This window comes from Triticum dicoccoides, chromosome 5B, assembly GCF_002162155.2.
Source record: "Triticum dicoccoides isolate Atlit2015 ecotype Zavitan chromosome 5B, WEW_v2.0, whole genome shotgun sequence".
Lineage (NCBI taxonomy): Eukaryota > Viridiplantae > Streptophyta > Magnoliopsida > Poales > Poaceae > Triticum > Triticum dicoccoides.
In genome coordinates, this window is record NC_041389.1 from 254,945,350 (window position 1) to 254,967,413 (window position 22,064).

A 22,064-nucleotide genomic window follows, 5' to 3' on the forward strand; every position below is an offset into this window, starting at 1 on the left:
TTAGAAGTACACTTATTCGCGGACAGAGGGAATAGGCGTTGGTAAATTTGCCACCTAAAACGTAATGATGATGTGGCATGTAATAAATGCGGAGGGAGAGTAAAGTAGTACTCCCTTCATTTTTATTTAGTTAGGATATTAGTTTTGGTCAAAGTCAAGCTTACAAACTTTGACCAAGTTTATAAACAAAAATATTAAGATACAATAACAAATCAACAACATTAGATTTATTATTGGATGTACTTTCACATCGTATAGATTTATTATTTTCTACAAATTTGGTCAAACTTTACGAAGTTTGACTTCAGTCAACTCTAATATGCAGAGTAAATAAAAACGGAGGAAGTATTATGTAGATTAACCAACAACCTTTGCACAAGCTCCAAGATAAAATAAAAAGCAATCACATTTATTTTTTATCATCTATTGGACAATTTAAATACAATCCATTGAAGTAGTTATATGATAGCTTGTTGGCCGATGATACGAACATTATAGCAGCAAGATTAACATACAACCTGTCGGGAGATGCAGCAGACGCAGATCCCATTTATTAACACCGAGCAGAGCAGCGCAGCGCCCACACTCGCACCCGCACTCCCATCCGCCGGCCGCGCCATGGCGTCGGGGGTGTCCACGAGCATGGTGCTCACGCTGCTCGGCTTCTGCGTCAGCGTCCTCTTCATAGTCTTCGTCTGCTCCAGGCTCGTCTGCGCGCTCGTGCGCCGCCGCCGCCGCCGCTCCCGCGCCTCGGCGCTCCCGCCGGGCTTCCCGCCCCTCGCCGCCAACTACTTCTTCGCCGTCCAGGTCGACGGCCTGGGAGCCCAGGCCGCGGCTGGCCCCTGTGCCGGGGGGCTGGACCTGGCCGCCGTCGCCTCCTTCCCCACCCGCGCCTTCGCAGCTGCCGCCTCCTCCGACTCCGACTCCTCAGACGCGGCCCCGCAGTAAGTGCTCCTCCTCGATCTGCCTTTGCTCCATCCATCGCCGATTCCAATTTGTCCCCGTGCCGTGCCGTGCGCTTCCTTGCGTTGCCTGCCGTCTAAACTTGGAATCTACTCCACTGTGCAGCGCCATTTAGTGGGTATATCCCTCGTATTCATTGGAATTGCTGTTCGGTCGCGCTGGTTTTAGTTGATCCTTAGTTAGGCCACTGATTTGGGGCAACCAACGCTGCAATTAGGAGCTTCTAGCTGTGAGTCCGCACTCAGTGAGTGGCGAAAGAGGGATCTCACTATTATTATTGTAAGGCCAAGATTAGTGCCATTGTCACTGTCTAGTTGGGTTCTTTTGGATACTACTAGTGCTGTGAGCAGCCACTGAATCCTCACAGACATGCGAAATGCTTGCTTTTTGGTTAGAGTTCTAATATTAGTACGGAGGTGGGACTGGGACTGGGAAATGCCATGGTTCAGTTCCAGCTTGCTGAATAATGTAAGCTGGTAACACATTATTAGCTAATATGAATTCTGATTTTATTCATACGAAAATTCATGCTTCTGGTGTTTGTTAACGACTTTACCATAGACTATACTATATGGATAAAGAATTGTTGAGCTTTGCTCAGCGTTTGTTGTTACAAACATACTGCCTAAAAGGGTAATTATCCTATGTATATACCACCCACCATTGTCCTCAGTAATCTTTGGCAAGTACTGCCATTCTTCTGACCACTTCTCAGCATGAGTGTTTGATCATGTCAATGTATAGCCATAGATAAATACTACTGAAAAATCTTCAAGTAGCAATGCCACATGGGGAGATGGATCCTCTCTTGTAGTTATGAAGCTGTCCTTGAGAGTGTTTTTAGATTCTTTTAGTACCATAGGTAATGTCCTTGGGCATGTTGGTGCCTAAGATAAATTATCTGACCTTTTTAGTACAAGAGTCCTGATTACGGTGTTTAACGGGGATTGACTATTGAACCATGAGGTTCCTGAGATTTCATTTTCATTGGACAGATAAGACCACTCAATTAATAACATATAATTGGAATACAAATATCTTTGAGCTGCCCCTGAATAAAATCGTACTGAGGAATAATGGGGCATCGCAATTAAGTATATTGAGTACTCACATGTGCTTAATTAGAGGGAGGCTAGGACTGGCTTGTCCAATCTAATCCTTCACTGTTAGGTTAACAAGTCTTTTGTTGGATGCACATCATTTACTACTCCCTCCATTCCGCGATATAAGATGTTACTACAACCAATATATGAGTACAATGGTTGCAATAACATCTTATATTATGGGATGAAGGGAGTAATTTTTACTTGCACCAATTGTGTGATTCACTTTTGTGTTTAGTACTGTATCTTGTAACAAACACTACATTCCATCCAGTTTCGCAGCTAGCCTTTGGCAGCACAGTTTTTCCAAAACTGTAGTAATCTAAGCTCAGTATGGGCAATGAACACTTCAGTTTCTAAAAACCGCAGTTTTTCTCGGTTTGGTTTAGGAAAAAAGAGGATTAGACCTCAGTATGTGCATCTGTTAGTCTGTTCTATTCTGTATTTCCATTTTCTTGTGCTAGGTTTTTCTAGCAATTCTTTCTGATTACACCAAAATCTAGACTCTGAACTGTTCGTGTCTTCGCTCGCAGGTGTGTTGTCTGTCTTGCAGAATACGAGGACAAAGATGTGCTCCGCACTCTTCCTTACTGTGGCCACAATTTCCATATGGTGTGCATAGATGCTTGGCTAAAGCAGCACTCAACATGCCCAGTCTGTAGAATTTCACTGTCTGACTATCCTGATAGCAAGCAAATTGCGCCTCCTTTACCAAGTGCAGTGGTGATACCTATACCTATACCTCCTTATTCCCCTGAAGCATCAATATCGGATCCGTGCCATTGCCTGTTTGTCGGCACGGGCCATTCGTCAAGGGCATCAGAGGTTCTTCAGAATGAATCCGACCAGGCGAATCGGACAGTACCCGGTCCATCCTTGGATGGGCCAGACGACTTGACGTTGTCTGAGGTTACCTCTCCTGGCGAAATAACAAGCAAACAGTAAAACAGCACATGGAGAGTCCTCGTGTACTCAGCAGGTCGTGATCTCCCCAGCTAAGCTCCGGCAAGTAGCTGTTTGGAGTTTCTTTTGTGAACAACCTGTAAACTTGGAAACATCTGCCCATGTGGGTGAACGGATGTCTGTTATAGATTAGATTTCCGCGGGTCCGATGTAAATATGAGAAATCTTTGGGTTTCTTGTCGAAAAGCCACATTTGCTCGATAATTTGACTGAAAACAGTCCATTGTATCCATCTATGGTAGCCCACAGAGAATTGTTGTAGGAACATCATCATCAGTGCATGTACCAATTCAAACAGCTACAAACATATTGATTGTGATGACTGTTTTAATGCAGATGAATGAACTGATGAGCTAACAAACAGGATGGGTAGGGCATCTTGATTTGCTGGTTGAGATGACTGTTTTAATGCAGATGAAGAACTGATGAGCTAACAAACATATTGAAGATGTCGCGCTCATGCATCCATAAGAGAATTCTTCATGAACAGCATCAAGATTAGCTGGTGTCCTCCTGTTTGCATCCGTTTGGAAGTAGCAGCGTGCTGCTTGCTTCAGTGTCTAGTTTCTCCAAGTCACCATGGTTAAGTGACCTAACTGCAATTGGCTGGTTTGAGGTTAACTGACCTACACTGCAGGGAACTGGAAGCAGTACAGTGCTGCATAATTCTGATCCAGAATTCGGGATCACAACATCTAACTCCAGAATGATAATGATGCTTGTTCTGAAAGCAGACCCCTGTGGGTCCCACACATCCATGTCGGTCCAGTGGGGTCCACTCATGGCTCGTGGTAGATCTAATAGTGCTCAAAACCAACAGCAGGGGGGCATTGTCTACAACTACAAGTGTACTGCCAGGAAGAAGGAAAGATAAGGCTATTTACAGTGAGTGATTCCTGTCGGTGGTGGTGGTGGTGGCCCTCACCGGAGTAGAGCTCTCATCCCGTCCATAAAACGGCCAGCACCGTGGCATGATGATACGCATCCGCTGCAAAGTGCAAAGCCACCAGAGGAGAAAGCTTGGCTCAGCTTTGCACTTGTGACTTGTGACTTGTTGAGCCATGGAGTTCAAGCACCTGTGCCTGGTGAGGTTCAAGGAGGGCGTGGTGGTGGAGGACATCATTGAGGAGCTCACCAAGCTCGCCGCGGAGCTCGACACCGTCAAATTCTTTGGGTGGTATGCATGCATTTGCATTTCATTTGTTTTGTTCCGGAAAAGGGATTCCAACTTTACTGCACAGCACACTTCAAACTGTCCGCCCCATCTTTTTTTTCAAGAACCCTAAAATCTTGCACCGATGACCAAAACTATCTCAAAGTCTAAGTCAGCAACACCAGATGAAGATCAAGATTAGGCATCGCCCTTCATAAGTGCTTCTATCTATCTAGAGTTTATCTGACAAGACAAGAGATAGGAGCATATCATTGCTTGATTGTTCCTTGTGTTGGGGGTGCAGGGGAAAGGACGTGCTGAACCAGGAGGCGCTGACGCAGGGCTTCACCCACGTCTTCTCCATGAGCTTCGCCAGCGCCGAGGACCTGGCAGCGTGCATGGGCCACGAGAAGCACTCTGCCTTCGCCGCCACCTTCATGGCCGTGCTCGACAAGGTGGTTGTCCTGGACTTCCCCTTCGTCGTCGCCAAGCCGGCGCCATCGCCTGAGGCCGCCTGAATGATACTCCCCACCTGTCTGTTACTAAGCAAGTAAGCATCTACCATCGGCAGCCACTGTAAGGTGCCTACATCTATCTGAAGGCTGCAGCTGTGATGTACCTAAAGCCTCCTTTTTTTTGCTTGCTTGTCCTGCTACTACGGCGTTTGTTAACCGTCTAGCCTGTAAAGCCTCCGGCCGGTGTAACTCTATTCCGTGCATTCAGTTCAAAAGTTGCTTGGTTATCACCCTTGAATAAACATCGCTGGTTTTGCTTTACTTTTCGGTCTTCATGATGAATTGATGGATATCTGTAATGGTTCACTCATGCTTGCCACTATTGCATAAACACTAAACTCTGGCAATGTGAGTTTCATCAATGAAGCTGAAGGCATTGATCAACAGTAACATGTCAGAATTTTCATGTGAGGGCATTGATAAACATTGGCCGTTTCAATTGCTGCCCCTGGGGTGGTTGAGCGGTGCTATCTTTCTTGCGTTCTCCTTCATTATTACCAAGAATGAGGGTCGGCCCCATGCACACAACCATGCCATCTTGTTAATAGTCGAAATGTCTGGAGTTACTGCAGACTTTGTCAAATGGTAATACTGTCGAATTGAAAGAAGAGACCAAAAGTGATCGAGGGGCTCCATGAAATACTAGTTTTTCCTTGGGAAAAAGATGGACGATAAATGGGGTTTGCTTACAAAAAAACGAAAACATGTGTATAAGATAACTGCAACAATGGAAGCTGCACTGCACTGCACAGATTTGTATGTGCTTAGGGCATTTCTAACCGATCCCTTAAAAGTTAGTGACTAACCTCAGTGGAGTATATATACTCCACTAGGATTTTGCCACACCTAACCGGTCCGCTAAAATTAGCGGAGTATAACTAAATTTGCACAAATTCAATCAGATTTGAACCGAAAGATGATGCATTTAAACATAAGTTCAACACATAAAGTTCTCTCAACCGAACATTAAACATAAATTTAAACTAAAACTAAACTTAAACTATTTTCGGCCGAAGTGGAGGTCAAGTCAATCCTTTCGGGTGAGGCCACCCTCGGTGAGAGCTGGGTCCGGGCCGGTGCCGTCGTCGTAGTCGGGGAAGATGCCCCGCCACTCCTAAACGTCGAGCTCGTCGTCGCCGCCCACCTCGCCACCCGCGTTGCCATTGTTGTTGCCGCCCTCATCGTCGGAGATAATGATAACTTCGCCGTCATTGATGGCGAAGATCTCCCGCTCCGCCTCCACTAGCTCCGGGTACTACTGGCGGAGCTCATCCATGTAGGCCTCGTCGGTGGCCTCGGCCTCGAGGGGCTCCCTCGCCTCCCGGTCCTCCCGCGCTATCCGAGCGGTTCGACGGCGGTGGCGGCTCGAAGAAGCAGCCGCGGACGATGACCTGCGGGCGTGGCGGCGCGGATCCGCGCTGCGGATCAGCGGAGGGGACCGACGGCCACCGCGTCGGGCCATCAGGGAGGAGGGAGGGCGGCGGATCGGGGCGGGGGGAGAGGAGGCGGGGGAGAGAAGAGAGAGTGAGGAAATTTTACTCAGCCGGCGCGAGCAGGAGTAAATATAGAGAGAAGAATAGGGTTGGAGTAAAAATTTTACACCACTAACGGTTATAAGGGATCGGCTAGGTGCGGTTTAGGGGAGAAAAAAAGCTAAATTTACCACCTTTTGGCCGGATAAGGAGTTGGTAAAATTGGTGACCTGTAGTAGAGACTTGGAGATAGATATTGCTCGGACTGAAAGATTGAAGATGTCTCACTGATACATCAGCACAAGAATTGATTAGCATCAACATCACCGCATGGCACACGTGGTTAGCAATCTCCATCAACATTAGGTGCCATCTTGTTTCCATCTACCTGGATTCAGTGTCTATTCTTCGTCAAGTTACCTTGGTCTTGGTGAGTGAGCGGCCTAACTGGTCTGATGAGATGAATCGGTCAAGCATCATCTAACACGCATAATTCTAAGCAACCCTGATCCAAGATTCAAGATCACAAAAATGGAACTCCAGAATGTTGACATCTCATTCTGCTCTGAAAGCAGGCATGCAGATCCCGGTGGGGCCTGCGCGCCGATGCCGATGTCGCTCGGATCGGGTACAATCATGGTTCAGACTTGAGAGGCTCATGCAGCCATGCGAGCTAGATCTAACAGTGTGCTGTGCTGTGCTCAATGCAGCAGCAGCATGGTCGGCCTTCACCTCCTGACCCCTGTGCTGAAATGATTAAGTCGAGTCTAGTGGCAAGAAAAAGGAAGAAAAATGCCTAGCAAGCTTTAGACTGAGTGAGTGATTCCTGTGGGCGGTGGTGGCCCTCACCGTCACCGTGAGCAAATCTGGCCAGAGCTCTCCCCCCGCTCCCGGCTTTAAAACGGCGTGATCATAGCGGCCTCTGCCACTGCAAGCAAAGCCACCGGCCGGAGGGAAGAGAGAAAAGAGAAAGCTAGCTGCCTTTGTCTTTGGGCCATGGCGGAGTTTTTTTTTTTTTTTAGAAAAGGGGACATGTCCCAGCCTCTGCATCAGAAAGATGCATACGGCTTATATTATTAATAGGAAAAACCAGTCGCAAAGTACTGAAAGGTCATAGTACAAACTATAACAAAATCTGTAAATAAGAAAAGCCCAAAGCCACAACCGGCTGGCAAAACAATAGGATCACTACATGTCTATCCTATTACATGACCGCCATCCAAACCGGTTGAAAATATCCCGAGCTACCATCTCCCATCGGGTAGACGCAGTAACCAAACGCTCCCTGGCCTCCGTCGGAGTGAGTAGCGACCACATACGGATGAACGCCGTGGCCCTGAAGATAACCTGCAAAAAGTGAATGTTTGTTGATCGGTTAAAGACTAAGTCATTTCTGCAATTCCATATTGCCCACAAAAGTGCACAAACGCCAACCCAAATGTGTCTTGCAATGTCAGAATCCATCCCATCTAGCCATGTTCCAAATAACATACTAATAGAGGTGGGCTGACTGATATTAAAAGCAATATGAACCGATCGCCACAGAATCTTAGCCAACGGACAATCGAGAAAGAGGTGTTTGATGGTTTCAGAATGATCACAGAAGCTACATCGAGACGGACCTACCCAATTACGTTTTGCAAGGTTATCCTTAGTCAGAATGACTTGTTTATGTACAAACCACATAAACACTTTAATACGTAAGGGTACCTCAACTTTCCAAACATGTAAAGAGGTAGGGATGACAGTAGAGTTAATGACAGCCTGATACATTGATTTGACCGAGAACACACCGTTCTTAGTAAGTTTCTAATGCAGCTGATCAGGGTTAGCAGACAACCGGACATCCATTAAACGACGAACCAGATGGAGCCAGGCCTCCCAACGATTACCAACAAGCGTCCGCCTAAAGTTGATATTGAGGGGAACGGACTGTAAAACAGTAGTAACATAGGCACCTCTACGTTGGACTATGTTATACAAAGAAGGATATTGAAGTGCTAGTGGGGTCTCCCCAAGCCACGTATCCTCCCAAAACCTCGTCGTGGTACCATTCCCAACAATAAATTTAGTCTTATTGAAAAATATTTGTTTAACTCTCATCAGACCCTTCCAAAAGGGCGAGTCTGAAGGTCTCACAGACACCTTGGGCCAAGGTTTTAGCAAAAAGATACTTATTGCGTAAAATCTGTGCCCAAGTGGCCTCCGTCTCAGATGACAACTTAAAAAGCCACTTGCTAAGGAGACATATATTTTTGATTTCTAAATTTTCAATACCTAGGCCACCTTGGTCCTTAGGTCTGCAGATAATATCCCACTTCGCAAGTCTATACTTCCTTTTAAGCTCATCAATTTGCCAAAAGAATCGAGATCGATAGAAATCTAACCTTTTCCTAACTCCGACCGGAACCAAGAAAAAGGATAACAGAAACATAGGCATACTAGTAAGGACCGAGTTAATCAGAATTAATCGACCTCCATATGACATGAGCTTTCCTTTCCAACAGCTCAGTTTCTTTTCAAAACGATCCTCAATACATTTCCACTCAGCATTGGTTAGCTTACGATGATGAATGGGTATACCTAAATACGTAAATGGTAAAGAACCCAAATCACATCCGAACAATTGTTGATACGAGTCCCGGTCATCATTAGCTCTTCCAAAGCAAAACAATTCGCTCTTGTGGAAGTTGATTTTAAGCCCGGACAATTGTTCAAATAAGCAAAGCAGCAGCTTCATGTTCCTTGCTTTCGCCATATCATGCTCCATAAATATGATAGTATCATCAGCATACTGGAGAATGGATAACCCGCTGTCTACTAGATGTGGAAGCAGGCCACCTACCTGTCCTGCATCCTTTGCCCGACCTATTAAAATAGTCAGCATGTCAGCCACTATGTTAAACAGGATCGATGACATAGGGTCTCCTTGCCGTAGCCCCTTGTGTGTTTGGAAATAATGACCCACGTCATCATTCACCTTAATCCCGACACTCCCTTTTTGCGTTAAAGAGTCAATTTGGTTTCTCCAGGCCGGATCAAAACCTTTCATACGCAATGCTTGTTGAAGGAAAGGCCATTTGACTTTATCATATGCTTTTCCAAAATCCACTTTAAAAACTACGCCATCTAGTTTTTTGGAGTGGATTTCATGGAGCGTTTCATGCAAGACAACAACCCCTTTCAGGATGTTTCTATCCGGCATGAAAGCAGACTGGGACGGCTGAACTACTGTGTGTGCTATTTGTGTAAGTCTATTTGTCCCCACCTTAGTGAAGATCTTGAAACTCACATTTAGCAAACAAATGGGTCGAAACTGCTCAATCCGAACAGCCTCAGTCTTCTTAGGCAGAAGAGTAATCGTCCCAAAATTTAGCTTGAACAATTGAAGCTGCCCCTCAAAAAACTCTTGAAACATGGGCATCAAGTCTCCCTTGATAAAATGCCAACACTTCTTATAAAACTCCGCCGGAAATCCGTCCGGACCTGGAGCCTTGTTGTTCTCCATTTGATTAATAGCCTCAAACACCTCTTTCTCCGAGAAAGGAGCAGTCAAGAGCTCATTCTCGGCAGTCTCAAGTTGAGGCACATCCTCAACCCTAGACTCATCCAACGACACGAATGTCTCTACCGGGGTACCAAACAACTGTTTGTAATAATTGGTAATGTACTCTTTGAGATTATCCCGACCAACTATCGTCCCTTCATCTTGTTCTAATTGGAAAATTCTCTTCTTACGATGCTTCCCATTCGCAATCATGTGAAAGAATTAAGTGTTATCCTTGCCTTCTACGATTTTGCGAACCTTACCTCGCAATGCCCACTTCAATTCCTCCTCACGGAGAAGCTTTTTAAGCTGCATCTCTGCATCTATCTTTGTTGCCAACTCATTGGAATCCAAGATAGAGGTTTCTGCTTTAGCTTCGAAATTTTGAATGATTAGAAGAAGTCTGTCCTTCTCCACCTTATAAATCCCATGCGTGTGCTTAGCCCAGCCACGAAGGAAACGACGGAGATGACGAATCTTGGATTGCCATCTGTCGATAGGTGTCCTACCTCCCGAGTCCATAGCCCACTCTCTAGCTAACAACTCGAGGAACCCTTCTCTTTCAAACCAGGCAAGTTCAAACGAGAAAAAGTTCTTGTTACCCATGAAATTTTGAACTCCGGAATCGACTAATAGCGGTGTATAATCCGAGACACCTCGAGTCAAAGCCTGCACCGTTACCAGGGGAAACTTCTGTTCCCACTCGACACTAGCTAGCACACGGTCAAGTTTCTCAAAGGTCGGGCCATGGCGGAGTTCAAGCACCTTTGCATGGCCAAGTTCAAGGAAGGCGTCGTGGTGGAGGACATCATCCAGGAGCTCACCAAGCTCGCCGCGGAGCTCGACACCGTCAAATACTTCGGCTGGTACGCATAAATACTTTGCATTCCTTAGCTTGTGCTGTGAAAAGTAATTGCAGTGCACTTTAATGTATCTAAATCTAGTGCTGCATTTCTTCTGAAGAACTTTGTGCTATAAACCAGTGACCAAAGCTTTTTTTTAAGGCCAGCCGTCAGTAAAAGATCAAGATTGCGTGTACCATACTTCATTCATCGATATTTCTTCAACTAGCACTTGACACCATGCATATTGCAGGGGCAAGGACGTGCTGAACCAAGAGGCGCTCACGCAGGGCTTCACCCACGTCTTCGTGATGACCTTCGCCAGCGCCGAGGACCTGGCGGCGTGCATGGGCCATGAGAAGCACTCTGCGTTCGCCGCCACCTTCATGGCCGCGCTCGACAAGGTCGTCGTCATGGACTTCCCCTTGGTCTTCGTCAAGCCGGCGCCGCCGCCTGCCTGATCCGCCTCCAGTACCCTCGACCAACAGCTATCACCAAGCATAGGTGTGCCAACTATCTATCTGCTGCAGCTCAGCTCTGGTGCAGTGTAGGAGTACCTGAGCCTCCTTTCTCTGCTTCAGTGTTTAGCTGGTGCAGCTGCCAGTGAGACTGTAATGCCGCGTGTTCCGTTGAAAAGTTGTTTGGTTATCCACCCTTGAATAAACTTCTGCGATTTTCATTTGCTTTTCTTGACATTTCGGCCTTCATGACGTACGCTTGATGGATCTCTACTATACTGGTAGCACAGTGGTGAACACTGGGCAGTGGGATGCGCGTGAGTACATTCATGTGAAGCCATTTACATTGGCAGTTAACTTGCTGTCCTTCAGAAGCGGTGCTATCTTTCTCGCTTTTCCTTTCGGGAGATGCTGGGGAGCTATCTTTCTACTTAAGCCTTCAGAGGAGACAACTGCAGAGCTTACCAAGCGCGTGCGCGCTGAAACTTCCTGACGGTGTCAATGCCTAAAAAGTCGTCCCAGCATTTAGAAACGCATAACGAGTGCTGAATTCCGACGGCCAGTGTATCCGTGTTAGACATGGATGCCGGCCATGAGTAAACTGGTGAAATGAATGGCGTGTGTATGCAGCCGTCATCTAGAGTTCTCATGTTTTTCAACCGTGTCTGTGGATTTGCCAAATACTCCCTCCGTTCTGAAATAATTGTCTTTCTAGGCATTTCAAATGTACTCAACATACGGATGTATGTAGACATATTTTAGAGTGTAGATTCACTCATTTTGCTCCGTATGTAGTCACTTATTAAAATCTCTAGAAAGACAAATATTTAGGAACAGAGGGAGTATATGCAACCGGTAGTAAGATAAAGATAATGATCCTCCAACAATTGATACTCGGACTCCAGGTGACGGGGAGAAACCAGGGCGAACGAGGTCGTTACTTTCAGCTTCCCACAAGCCACCCGTCAGCATCATACCTGCCTGCAGATATCATCCACGTAGAGGCAGAGCGGAGGGTTGACAAGACTTGCAAGCGTAAACCTGGTGGTGGCTCTCCCCATCTATCGACTTTCTTAGACGTGCAGCAATGGAGAAATGGAGCGATAGCCCTGCCACTTTAACGCATACGTCCAGGTCACAAATGGTTGAGAAGAGCATACTACAATCGCGCAGCTATACAAGGGTGTCCAATGTTACCCAAAAGCAAAGCAACGAAATCTACTCCGCAACGACAACAAAAAGAAAAATCTCTCGAGGGACTCGTGCAACATTGCAACAGAATGCTGATGTTGTGGCAAGCCTACGAGGACGGCATAGAGGAGGTGACAAAGGCGTGGCAATTTATGCGTGTCAGCGTGATTGCTTGGCGAGCAGAGTGAAGTGTAGTGTAGAGACGATGATGGCGACGAACGCCTCACACGCGGGGTGCTGTGTGCCTTGTGCTGGCAACTTGGCACCGAATGGGAAAAGGCGCAACAAACATTCAAGACACAACAAACGTCAACAACCAAGGAATGCATGACACACATAATTCTCCCGTGAGAAGCAGCAGCGGCAGAAAGAAAGCAAAGCAAGCGAGAATCTCACGAGTGGCGAGTTGGACTGTGTGTGTGTGCGCGCGCGCGAGGGGAGGGAAACAGTCACTACTCACTACTACCTCCTATCCTGGGGCAGCTGGGACCAATGTGAAATCAACACACTCCACTCTAGATTATACTACCACTATTGTACTATGTCCAAGACCATGTGCAATTGTCCAGCACCAGCTATACAGTAGAGTGACACACCAAAAGGAAGTTCCCATGAGGGGGGTGACATGACAAATTACTAATGTGGACAAGTATAGTAGGTCCAATGTGCCGTACAAATTACATGACAAGAGAGTGAGAACAGCATGCTGCAAGACATGGCGGTTCTAGGTTGATAGACCTCACCTGTGACTGTGACTGTGAGAGCATCAAATAAGAAAAGGGTGTACAATCTCGAATCACTTTTGAATAAATTCAGAAATCTACAACCGAACCCCTCACTTTCCTACTAACAAAAAACGCCACTCGATGGATTCCCCCTCCCCCCACCCCCAACCCAGTCCAAACGTCTGGGTTGTCCGGTGCCCCACATGTCCAGTTCATATGTGGGGCGAATATGCGAACGCTCACACGTGTCTGCAATGTCAGACTGACGGTCGGAACACGCGCGGCTATTTAAGCCGGAAGGCGAGGATAAACACTAATTGTCCCCGTTTCCCTCCCGCCCGCACCGCCACCGCTTCCCCCGTCTACTTCCACTCCAACTCTGACCTCCTATGGTCCGACGGAAGATCACACACTGCAAAATGCTCACGTCCGAGCGTCGAGCGGAGATCACGCGGAGGTGTGCGAGGTAGAGGAACGTTGCACCCCTTATGAAGGAGGAGGACGAGGCGGACATGGAGGGGCCAGAGGAGATGGCACCAGGCATAGAGCCCGATGGATTTGGCATGAAGGAGGCGGAGTTCCAGCGCAACTTGTAGTGGAGTGACCGTTGGAGGCGGAGCAAGCAGGCAATGCCGCATTGCGTCGCTAATCCCATCTTCGTGGCCGAAAACCAAGCGATCTTTGGAGTCGTTCCAGTCCGAGCGGGAGGTGGTGGCGAACCACCGCATATCTACCTCGCCGACGGAGGCGGGAGCGGCTTGTAACGAACGAGGACGACAAGGAGGCGCTGGAGCTTCACCCAGCCGCCAATGACCACAAGCACAGCGGCTCCGGCGAGAGGGGCATCTACATCTCCCATGACAATGAGTAAAGGTAGGATAGTCTAATGTAGCTCCTTTATTTATGTATGATGAATTTGAAGTTGCATGGATGAGTATGGAAATAGGGGTTTGCAAATGAGGTGTGTGGTTAGAGCACCTACAACTGGACCCCTCAAACCAGTCTCAAACGCCCGGGCAGGCCGCCCGGTCACTGCCAAGTCACGGTTTTCTGACCCAAACGGGGCTCTCAAACGACCCTCAAACGTCCCGGCTGACCGGCGCCCCCATATCCGTCCCATATTGGGGCGGATACGGGGGCGCCCGGGCGTGCCCGGGCACGCCGGGGCACACCTGCCACGTCGGGCCCGGCCCATCCGACCCCACATAAAATCCTTCCCATCTGCTCACCAGACCAAACCCTAGCCACTTCACTCCCCTCCGTCAGCCAAGCTCGTCTCTGGCTCCTTTCGGTCCTCTCCGGCATGGCGGGCAGCAGATCTGAGTCCTCACCTCCAAATCCGTCGACCTCGAGCTCATCCCGCGCGGCACCAAGGAGATGGCTCGTGGACGGCTGCGCTCGGACTCCATCCGTCGGGAATCCATTGCTTCTGCCCAAATAGGGCATGGATCCAGCATTAGGCCGACCATAGCTGCCTCACCGGAGGCCGTGCGGTCCGTCTGGCGCCCGAACGTGCTGGCGGATGCGAAACCCCTTCGGTGGCGCACCGAGCATCGGGACAGACCATTGGCCTCAACGAGGCCATGGCACAGCGTGCCCGCCGTGCAAGCCACCGGGCGCGGGAGGCGGCGACAGCCCTCACGACGGCGGATGTCGGCGAGGCGGAGTCGCATTCTCCGGTGCCCCGTATGTCGCATCAGTCCGGGCGCCGCAAGCGCATCATGATGGACGTCAGCGGCTCGTCCCCGGAAGGATCCTCATCGATCTGACGTCCACCGGCACCGTTCGGGTTCCGGTCTCCAACGAGGAAGAGTAGGGCATGGGAGACGGCGGGGCCTTGAGTACCGTTAGCCAGCTCGTGTCCCATGCCCTACTCTACCTTGCCGGTGACCGGCCCAGCACTCTGATGAGTGCAGCCGGCCGCCGGACATGGCCAGGGCGAAGCCGGGCGAGCGGGGAGCGGAACCGGACGAACTCCGCGTAGATTAGGATTCACGTTGCTTGTAATAATATGGATTTGAGGTATCTAGATGTGGAATGCGTTTTCTGAGAGGTGGCCGGTCACTGTCCGCGGACACGCCCGGGCACGTCCACGGATGTTTGATGGATTGGATTTGCCAAGTCCGGCTGTAAATGCTCTTCCGGTGACAGACAAATGAGGGGTGACCGGTTGCGTCCGAAGATATATAAGGGGTCAAATTTGCACACTTGGGTTCTAGATGCTTTGATGGATCTCAGATTGTGGGAACCCGAAAGCTGATTTGTCTTCAACATTGATTTGTCTTCATAGTTTATCTTTGGAATGTTGATTTGATCCTCTCTCTCTCTCTCTCTCTCTCTCTATACCACCTAAAATGATCCCTGAATTATGTTTCACTTTCATCCCGAGCTTATTGTCCCTCCAAAAACAAGCTACATATGTCTAGAGCTGTAAATTAACACCAACCAACCAAACATCGCATTCGTCTTGGTTTTGCTAAATTCAATCAGCTACCTTTTCCCAAATGGGCAGGTAGAGGTAGAGCAGCCATAGCCAGAGTGAGGGGCGAGCGGGAACCTCATCATGGACATCATGGCGGGGCGTTGAAGGCCTGCACGACGAGCGAGAACCCCGGCGCCGCCCCCTCCTCCTCCAGCCACAGCCGGCTCTCCAGCGCGCTCCTTGCCCGGAGCATCACCACCGCGCAGCCCGGCGGGTCCCGGAACCACCACCCGTGGAGGTCCCACATGACGTCCACCGGCGCGCCGTCGACGAACACCGTCTGGTTGCCCCTGAAGTTCCACCGCAGCCGCTGCGCCTGCACCGCTCGCTTCCCGTCGACGCTGACCCACAGCTCCTCCCCTCCCCCGGAGCTCGTGGCGCACCCGACGCTCACCTCGTGCTCCGGCCCGCCCTCCGCGAAGCGCACCCTCGCGGTGTGCATTGCCGCCGGGTCGGCGACCACGACGCGCTCCCTGCGCGACACCGGCAGGCACCGCGCCTTGGAGATCTGGCCCTCGAACTTGGTCTTGACGAACTCCGCGGCCAGGTCGCCCACCGCGAGCACGACCTCTGCGCCGGCCACGGCGACGACGAAGTAGCCGTAGAGCGGCTCCGGCGACGCCCCGGGGTCGTACCGCGCCGCCGTGAGGTCCCAGAAGAGGGCGAGCACGGGGGGCTCCGAGCCCGCCTCCGCATCATCCGCATCGCCGCCGCCGTCCGCGAGAGTGAAGGAGCGGGTGCCCCTGCGCCTGCGAAGGAGAACGGAAGGCGCAGCGGCGGATGGAGCAAAAGACAGTGTGGGGCCCACCGGGGAGTGGGCCCAGGTCAGGCGAAACAGCAGCGGCGGAGAGGAGGCGTTAGAGTTGAGGAGCGTGGCACGGTAGGACGCCGTGACGGCGAGGGTGGAGCCGGAGGCGGAGCCGCCGCCGGAGGTGAGGGTGGAGGAGGGGCTGGCGCAGGCGACGCGGACGGCGCCGTCGCCGATGCAGGAGGCGAAGTCGCGCATGGAGGACGGCAGCAGCAGGCTGGACGCGCTCACCATCTCCTCCTCCTCCTCCTCGGGGAAGGAGATCTGCACTGCGGCGTGCGGGTGCCGCGCCAGGAGCGAGGGAGGAGAGGAGGCGGGGGAGGGGGAGGGGAGGGAGTTATGAGTGAGAAGGTGGTGGGGCTAACGCAACGGGGACGGGGAGATCGGGCTCCAACTCAACTCATAATGGCAACCCGGCGGTGAGGGTGGCACGCGCGCAGGCACAGCGCAGCACGCAGCAGCGAACCGGTAACTGCCGGAGCGGAGGTGGCGACGAGCCGGAGGAGGAGGAACCTTCCGCTTTAAGTCTGCCCGCCCGCGGATCCCGCCGTCCGATCAGGAACGGGAGCGCACGAGCCGTCCGATCCTACCAGTTTTTGTCTGGGCCTGTATGTATATTTATATTACAGGTTTATTATTATGCCAAGATTTGTAGAAGAAAATGTGTGAAACTTCATTCTACATAAACAAAACTTTCAAATTGGTATTTGGAGAAAGGACAAAGTTCGCTTCAGATATTTCAAAATTACGTACGTTATATAGGAATAAAAGTATCCCATTGATTTTTTTTAATAAATCATACTCCCTATGACAAGTAATATGCCGTTTGAACGACAAGTAATACGGGTCAAGGGAGTAACATTCATGTGTTTTCGAAACACGGTTGATAGCTGTAATTATTTTAGATAAAAGAGGCATATAAATTTGTTCTTTCTCTTGGAACAAAAATCTTTATTATCTATACTATACTAAAAAAGAATATAAGGGTATCTCAAACGCTGACCCGCAAATTTGCTCCGGCATCTGTGCGCTGATAGGGGGACCAGTCTGCCGTATACTAATGCCGGAGGCTGCCATCCAACGCTGCCCGCATTCATTTCAACAACTGTTGGAACTAACCGGACAAAACTTGTGCAAACACGACATATTTCATATAAACCGAACGAACTTGGTGTAAGGATTTCATATAATCCGGATGACATTCATGCAAACACGGTGGATTTTCATTACATTTCGAACATTTAGAAAAAAAAACCTATCCTACATCGGTGGTCGAGCCCTTGTTGTTCCCTTCTTGCAACCGCGTCCCCCATCCGCCATCTCCATGAGCACCGGTGATAAATGAAGGAAATATGCCCTAGAGGCAATAATAAAGTTATTATTTATTTTCTCATATCATGATAAATGTTTATTATTCATGTTAGAATTGTATTAACCGGAAACATGATACATGTGTGAATACATAGACAAACATAACGTCACTAGTATGCCTCTACTTGACTAGCTCATTAATCAAAGGTAGTTATGTTTCCTAACCATAGACATGTGTTGTCATTTGATTAACGTGATCACATCATTAGGAGAATGATGTGATTGACATGACCCATTCAGTTAGCCTAACATTTGATCGTTTAGTATGTTATTGCTTTCTTCATGACTTATACATGTTCCTGTAACTATGAGATTATGCAAATCCCGTTTAGCGGAGGAACACTTTGGGTGCTACCAAACGTCACAACGTAACTGGGTGATTATAAAAGAGTACTACAGGTGTCTCCAAAGGTACATGTTGGGTTAGCGTATTTCGAGATTAGGTTTTGTCACTCCGATTGTCGAAGAGGTATCTCTGGGCCCTCTCGGTAATGCACATCACTATAAGCCTTGCAAGCAATGTAGCTAATGAGTTAGTTACGGAATGATACATTACGTAACGAGTAAAGAGACTTGCCAGTAACGAGATTGAACTAGGTATTGGATACCGACGATCAAATCTCGGGCAAGTAACATACCGATGACAAAGGAAACAACGTATGTTGTTATGCGGTTTGACCGAGAAAGATCTTCGTAGAATATGTAGGAGCCAATATGAGCATCCAGGTTCCGCTATTGGTTATTGACCGAGAATAGTTCTAGGTCATGTCTACATAGTTCTCGAACCCGTAGGGTCCGCACGCTTAACGTTACGATGACAGTTTTATTATGAGTTTATAAGTTTTGATGTACCGAAGTTTGTTCGGAGTCCCGGATGTGATCACGGACATGACGAGGAGTCTCAAAATAGTCGAGACATAAAGATTGATATATTGGACGACTATATTCGGACACCGGAAGTGTTCCGGGTGATTTCGAAGAAAACCGGAGTGTCGGAGGGGTTACCGGAACCCCCCGGGGAAGTATTGGGCCTTAATGGGCCTGAGGGGAGAGAGAGGGCAGCAGCCCAGGAGGTGGCGCGCCCCCTCCCATGGGGAGTCCGAATTGGACTAGGGGAGGGGGGCGCGGCCCCTCTTTCCCTCTCCCTCTCCCTCTCTTTCCTTCCCCCTTCCTCCTTCCTAGTGGGACTAGGAAAGGGAATCCTACTCCCACTTCCTAGGGCCGGCCGGACTCCCCCCTCCTTGGCGCGCCCCCTAGGGCCGGCCGGCCTCCCCCCTTGCTCCTTTATATACGGGGGCAGGGGGGCACCCTAGGACACACAAGTTGATCTTCAAGATCGTTCCTTAGCCGTGTGCGGTGCATCCCTCCACCATATTCCACCTCGGTCATATCGTCGCGTAGTTTTGGCGAAGCCCTGCGCCGGTAGAACATCATCATCGTCACCACGCCGTCGTGCTGACGGAACTCATCCCCGACACTTTGCTGGATCGGAGTCCAGGGATCGTCATCGAGCTGAACGTGTGCTGAACTCGGAGGTGCCGTACATTCGGTACTTGGATCGGTCGGATCGTGAAGACGTACGACTACATCAACCGCGTTGTCATAACGCTTCCGCTTATGGTCTACGAGGGTACGTGGACAACACTCTCCCCTCTCGTTGCTATGCATCACCATGACCTTGCGTGTGCGTACGAATTTTTTTGAAATTACTACGTTCCCCAACAGTGGCATCCGACCCTGGTTTTATGCGTAGATGTCATATGCATGAGTAGAACACAAGTGAGTTGTGGGCGATACAAGTCATACTGCTTACCAGCATGTCATACTTTGGTTCGGCGGTATTGTGAGATGAAGCGGCCCGGACCGACATTACGCGTACGCTTACGCAAGACTGGTTTCACCGTTACGAGCACTTGTGCTTAAAGGTGGCTGGCGGGTGTCTGTCTCTCTCACTTTAGCTGAATCGAGTGTGGCTACGCCCGGTCCTTGCGAAGGTTAAAACAGCACTAACTTGACGAACTATCGTTGTGGTTTTGATGCGTAGGTAAGAACGGTTCTTACTAAGCCCGTAGCAGCCACGTAAAATTTGCAACAACAAAGTAGAGGACGTCTAACTTGTTTTTGCAGGGCATGTTGTGATGTGATATGGTCAAGACGTGATGCTATATTTTATTGTATGAGATGATCATGTTTTATAACCGAAGTTATCGGCAACTGGCAGGAGCCATATGGTTGTCACTTTATTGTATGAAATGCAAACGCCCTGTAATTGCTTTACTTTATCACTAAGCGGTAGTGATAGTCGTAGAAGCAATAGATGGCGTAACGACAACGATGCTACGATGGAGATCAAGGTGTCGCGCCGGTGACGATGGTGATCACGACGGTGCTTCGAAGATGGAGATCACAAGCACAAGATGATGATGGCCATATCATATCACTTATATTGATTGCATGTGATGTTTATCCTTTATGCACCTTATCTTGCTTTGATTGACGGTAGCATTTTAAGATAATCTCTCACTAAATTATCAAGAAGTGTTCTCCTGAGTATGCACCGTTGCGAAAGTTCTTCGTGCTGAGACACCACGTGATGATCGGGTGTGATAGGCTCTACGTTCAAATACAACGGGTGCAAAACAGTTGCACACGCGGAATACTCAGGTTAAACTTGACGAGCCTAGCATATAACAGATATGGCCTCGGAACACGGAGACTGAAAGGTCGAGCGTGAATCATATACTCCCTCCGTCTCAAAATTTTTGTCTTAGATTTGTCTAAATACGGATGCATCAAGTCACATTTTAGTATTAGGTACATCCGTATCTAAACAAATCTAAGACAAGAATTTTGGGACGGAGGGAGTAGTAGATATGATCAACATATTGATGTTCACCATTGAAACTACTCCATCTCACGTGACGATCGGACATGGTGTAGTTGATATGGATCACGTAATCACTTAGAGGATTAGAGGGATGTCTATCTAAGTGGGAGTTCTTAATTAATATGATTAATTGAACTTAAATTTATCGTGAACTTAGTACCTGATAGTATTTTGCTTGTCTATGTTTGTTGTAGATAGATGGCTCGTGCTGTTGTTCCGTCGAATTTTAATGCGTTCCTTGAGAAAGCAAAGTTGAAAGATGATGGTAGCAATTACACGGACTGGGTCCGTAACCTGAGGATTATCCTCATTGCTGCACAGAAGAATTACGTCCTGGAAGCACCGCTGGGTGCCAGGCCTGCTACTGATGCAACTAACGATGTTAAGAACATCTGGCAGAGCAAAGCTGATGACTACTCGATAGTTCAGTGTGCCATGCTTTACGGCTTAGAACCGGGTCTTCAACGACGTTTTGAACGTCATGGAGCATGTGAGATGTTCCAAGAGTTGAAGTTAGTATTTCAAGCAAATGCCTGGATTGAGAGATATGAAGTCTCCAATAAGTTCTATAGCTGCAAGATGGAGGAGAATAGTTCTGTCAGTGAACACATACTCAAAATGTCTGGGTATAATAATCACTTGATTCAACTGGGAGTTAATCTTCCTAATGATAGTGTCATTGACAGAATTCTTCAATCACTGCCACCAAGCTACAAGAGCTTTGTGATGAACTATAATATGCAAGGGATGGACAAGACTATTCCCGAGCTCTTCGCAATGCTAAAAGCCGCGGAGTTAGAAATCAAGAAGGAGCATCAAGTGTTGATGGTCAACAAGACCACCAGTTTCAAGAAAAAGGGCAAAGGGAAGAAGAAGGGGAACTTCAAGAAGAACAGCAAACAAGTTGCTGCTCAAGAGAAGAAACCCAAGTCTGGACCTAAGCCTGAGACTGAGTGCTTCTACTGCAAGCAGACTGGACACTGGAAGTGGAACTGCCCCAAGTATTTGGCGGATAAGAAGGATGGCAAAGTGAACAAAGGTATATGTGATATACATGTTATTGATGTGTACCTTACTAATGCTCGCAGTAGTACCTGGGTATTTGATACTGCTTCTGTTGCTAATATTTGCAACTCGAAACAGGGACTACGGATTAAGCGAAGATTGGCTAAGGACGAGGTGACGAAGCGCGTGGGAAATGGTTCCAAAGTCGATGTGATCGCGGTCGACACACTACCTCTACATCTACCATCGGGATTAGTTTTAGACCTAAATAATTGTTATTTGGTGCCAGCGTTGAGCATGAACATTATATCTGGATCTTGTTTGATGCGAGACGGTTATTCATTTAAATCAGAGAATAATGGTTGTTCTATTTATATGAGTAATATCTTTTATGGTCATGCACCCTTGAAGAGTGGTCTATTTTTATTGAATCTCGATAGTAGTGATACACATATTCATAGTGTTGAAACCAAAAGATGCAGAGTTGATAATGATAGTGCAACTTATTTGTGGCACTGCCGTTTAGGTCATATCGGTGTAAAGCGCATGAAGAAACTCCATACTGATGGGCTTTTGGAA

General features: G+C 48.5%; 4 protein-coding genes across 5 annotated transcripts; 3 read left to right on the forward strand and 1 right to left on the reverse strand.

Annotated features, from left to right (window-relative positions):
- The first annotated feature begins 505 nt into the window (after positions 1-505).
- Positions 506-3,360, forward strand: LOC119308277 (RING-H2 finger protein ATL67-like). The gene is made up of 2 exons (XM_037584378.1): positions 506-944; positions 2,600-3,360. The coding sequence occupies exons 1-2, from the start codon at positions 529-531 to the stop codon at positions 3,009-3,011; spliced, it is 828 nt and encodes a 275-aa protein (XP_037440275.1). The 5' UTR covers positions 506-528; the 3' UTR covers positions 3,012-3,360.
- A 592-nt stretch (positions 3,361-3,952) lies between these two features.
- Positions 3,953-4,958, forward strand: LOC119308278 (stress-response A/B barrel domain-containing protein At5g22580-like). Its single transcript, XM_037584379.1, has 2 exons — positions 3,953-4,206; positions 4,487-4,958. Exons 1-2 carry the CDS (start codon positions 4,091-4,093, stop codon positions 4,698-4,700), a joined length of 330 nt encoding a protein of 109 aa, XP_037440276.1. The 5' UTR covers positions 3,953-4,090; the 3' UTR covers positions 4,701-4,958.
- A 2,160-nt stretch (positions 4,959-7,118) lies between these two features.
- On the forward strand, positions 7,119-11,227 carry LOC119305378 (stress-response A/B barrel domain-containing protein At5g22580-like). 2 transcript variants are annotated; one of them, XM_037581903.1, is made up of 3 exons: positions 7,119-7,174; positions 10,473-10,582; positions 10,812-11,227. In XM_037581903.1, the coding sequence occupies exons 1-3, from the start codon at positions 7,166-7,168 to the stop codon at positions 11,017-11,019; spliced, it is 327 nt and encodes a 108-aa protein (XP_037437800.1). In that variant the 5' UTR covers positions 7,119-7,165; the 3' UTR covers positions 11,020-11,227. The 2 variants fall into 2 exon arrangements, with proteins under 2 accessions (XP_037437800.1, XP_037437799.1); XM_037581902.1 differs by lacking the exon at positions 7,119-7,174 and having other exon boundaries at positions 10,464-10,582.
- Positions 11,228-15,367: 4,140 nt separating this feature from the next.
- Positions 15,368-16,765, reverse strand: LOC119308279. The gene has a single exon (XM_037584380.1). The coding sequence runs from the start codon at positions 16,454-16,456 to the stop codon at positions 15,503-15,505; it is 954 nt and encodes a 317-aa protein (XP_037440277.1). The 5' UTR covers positions 16,457-16,765; the 3' UTR covers positions 15,368-15,502.
- Between the last annotated feature and the right edge of the window lie 5,299 nt (positions 16,766-22,064).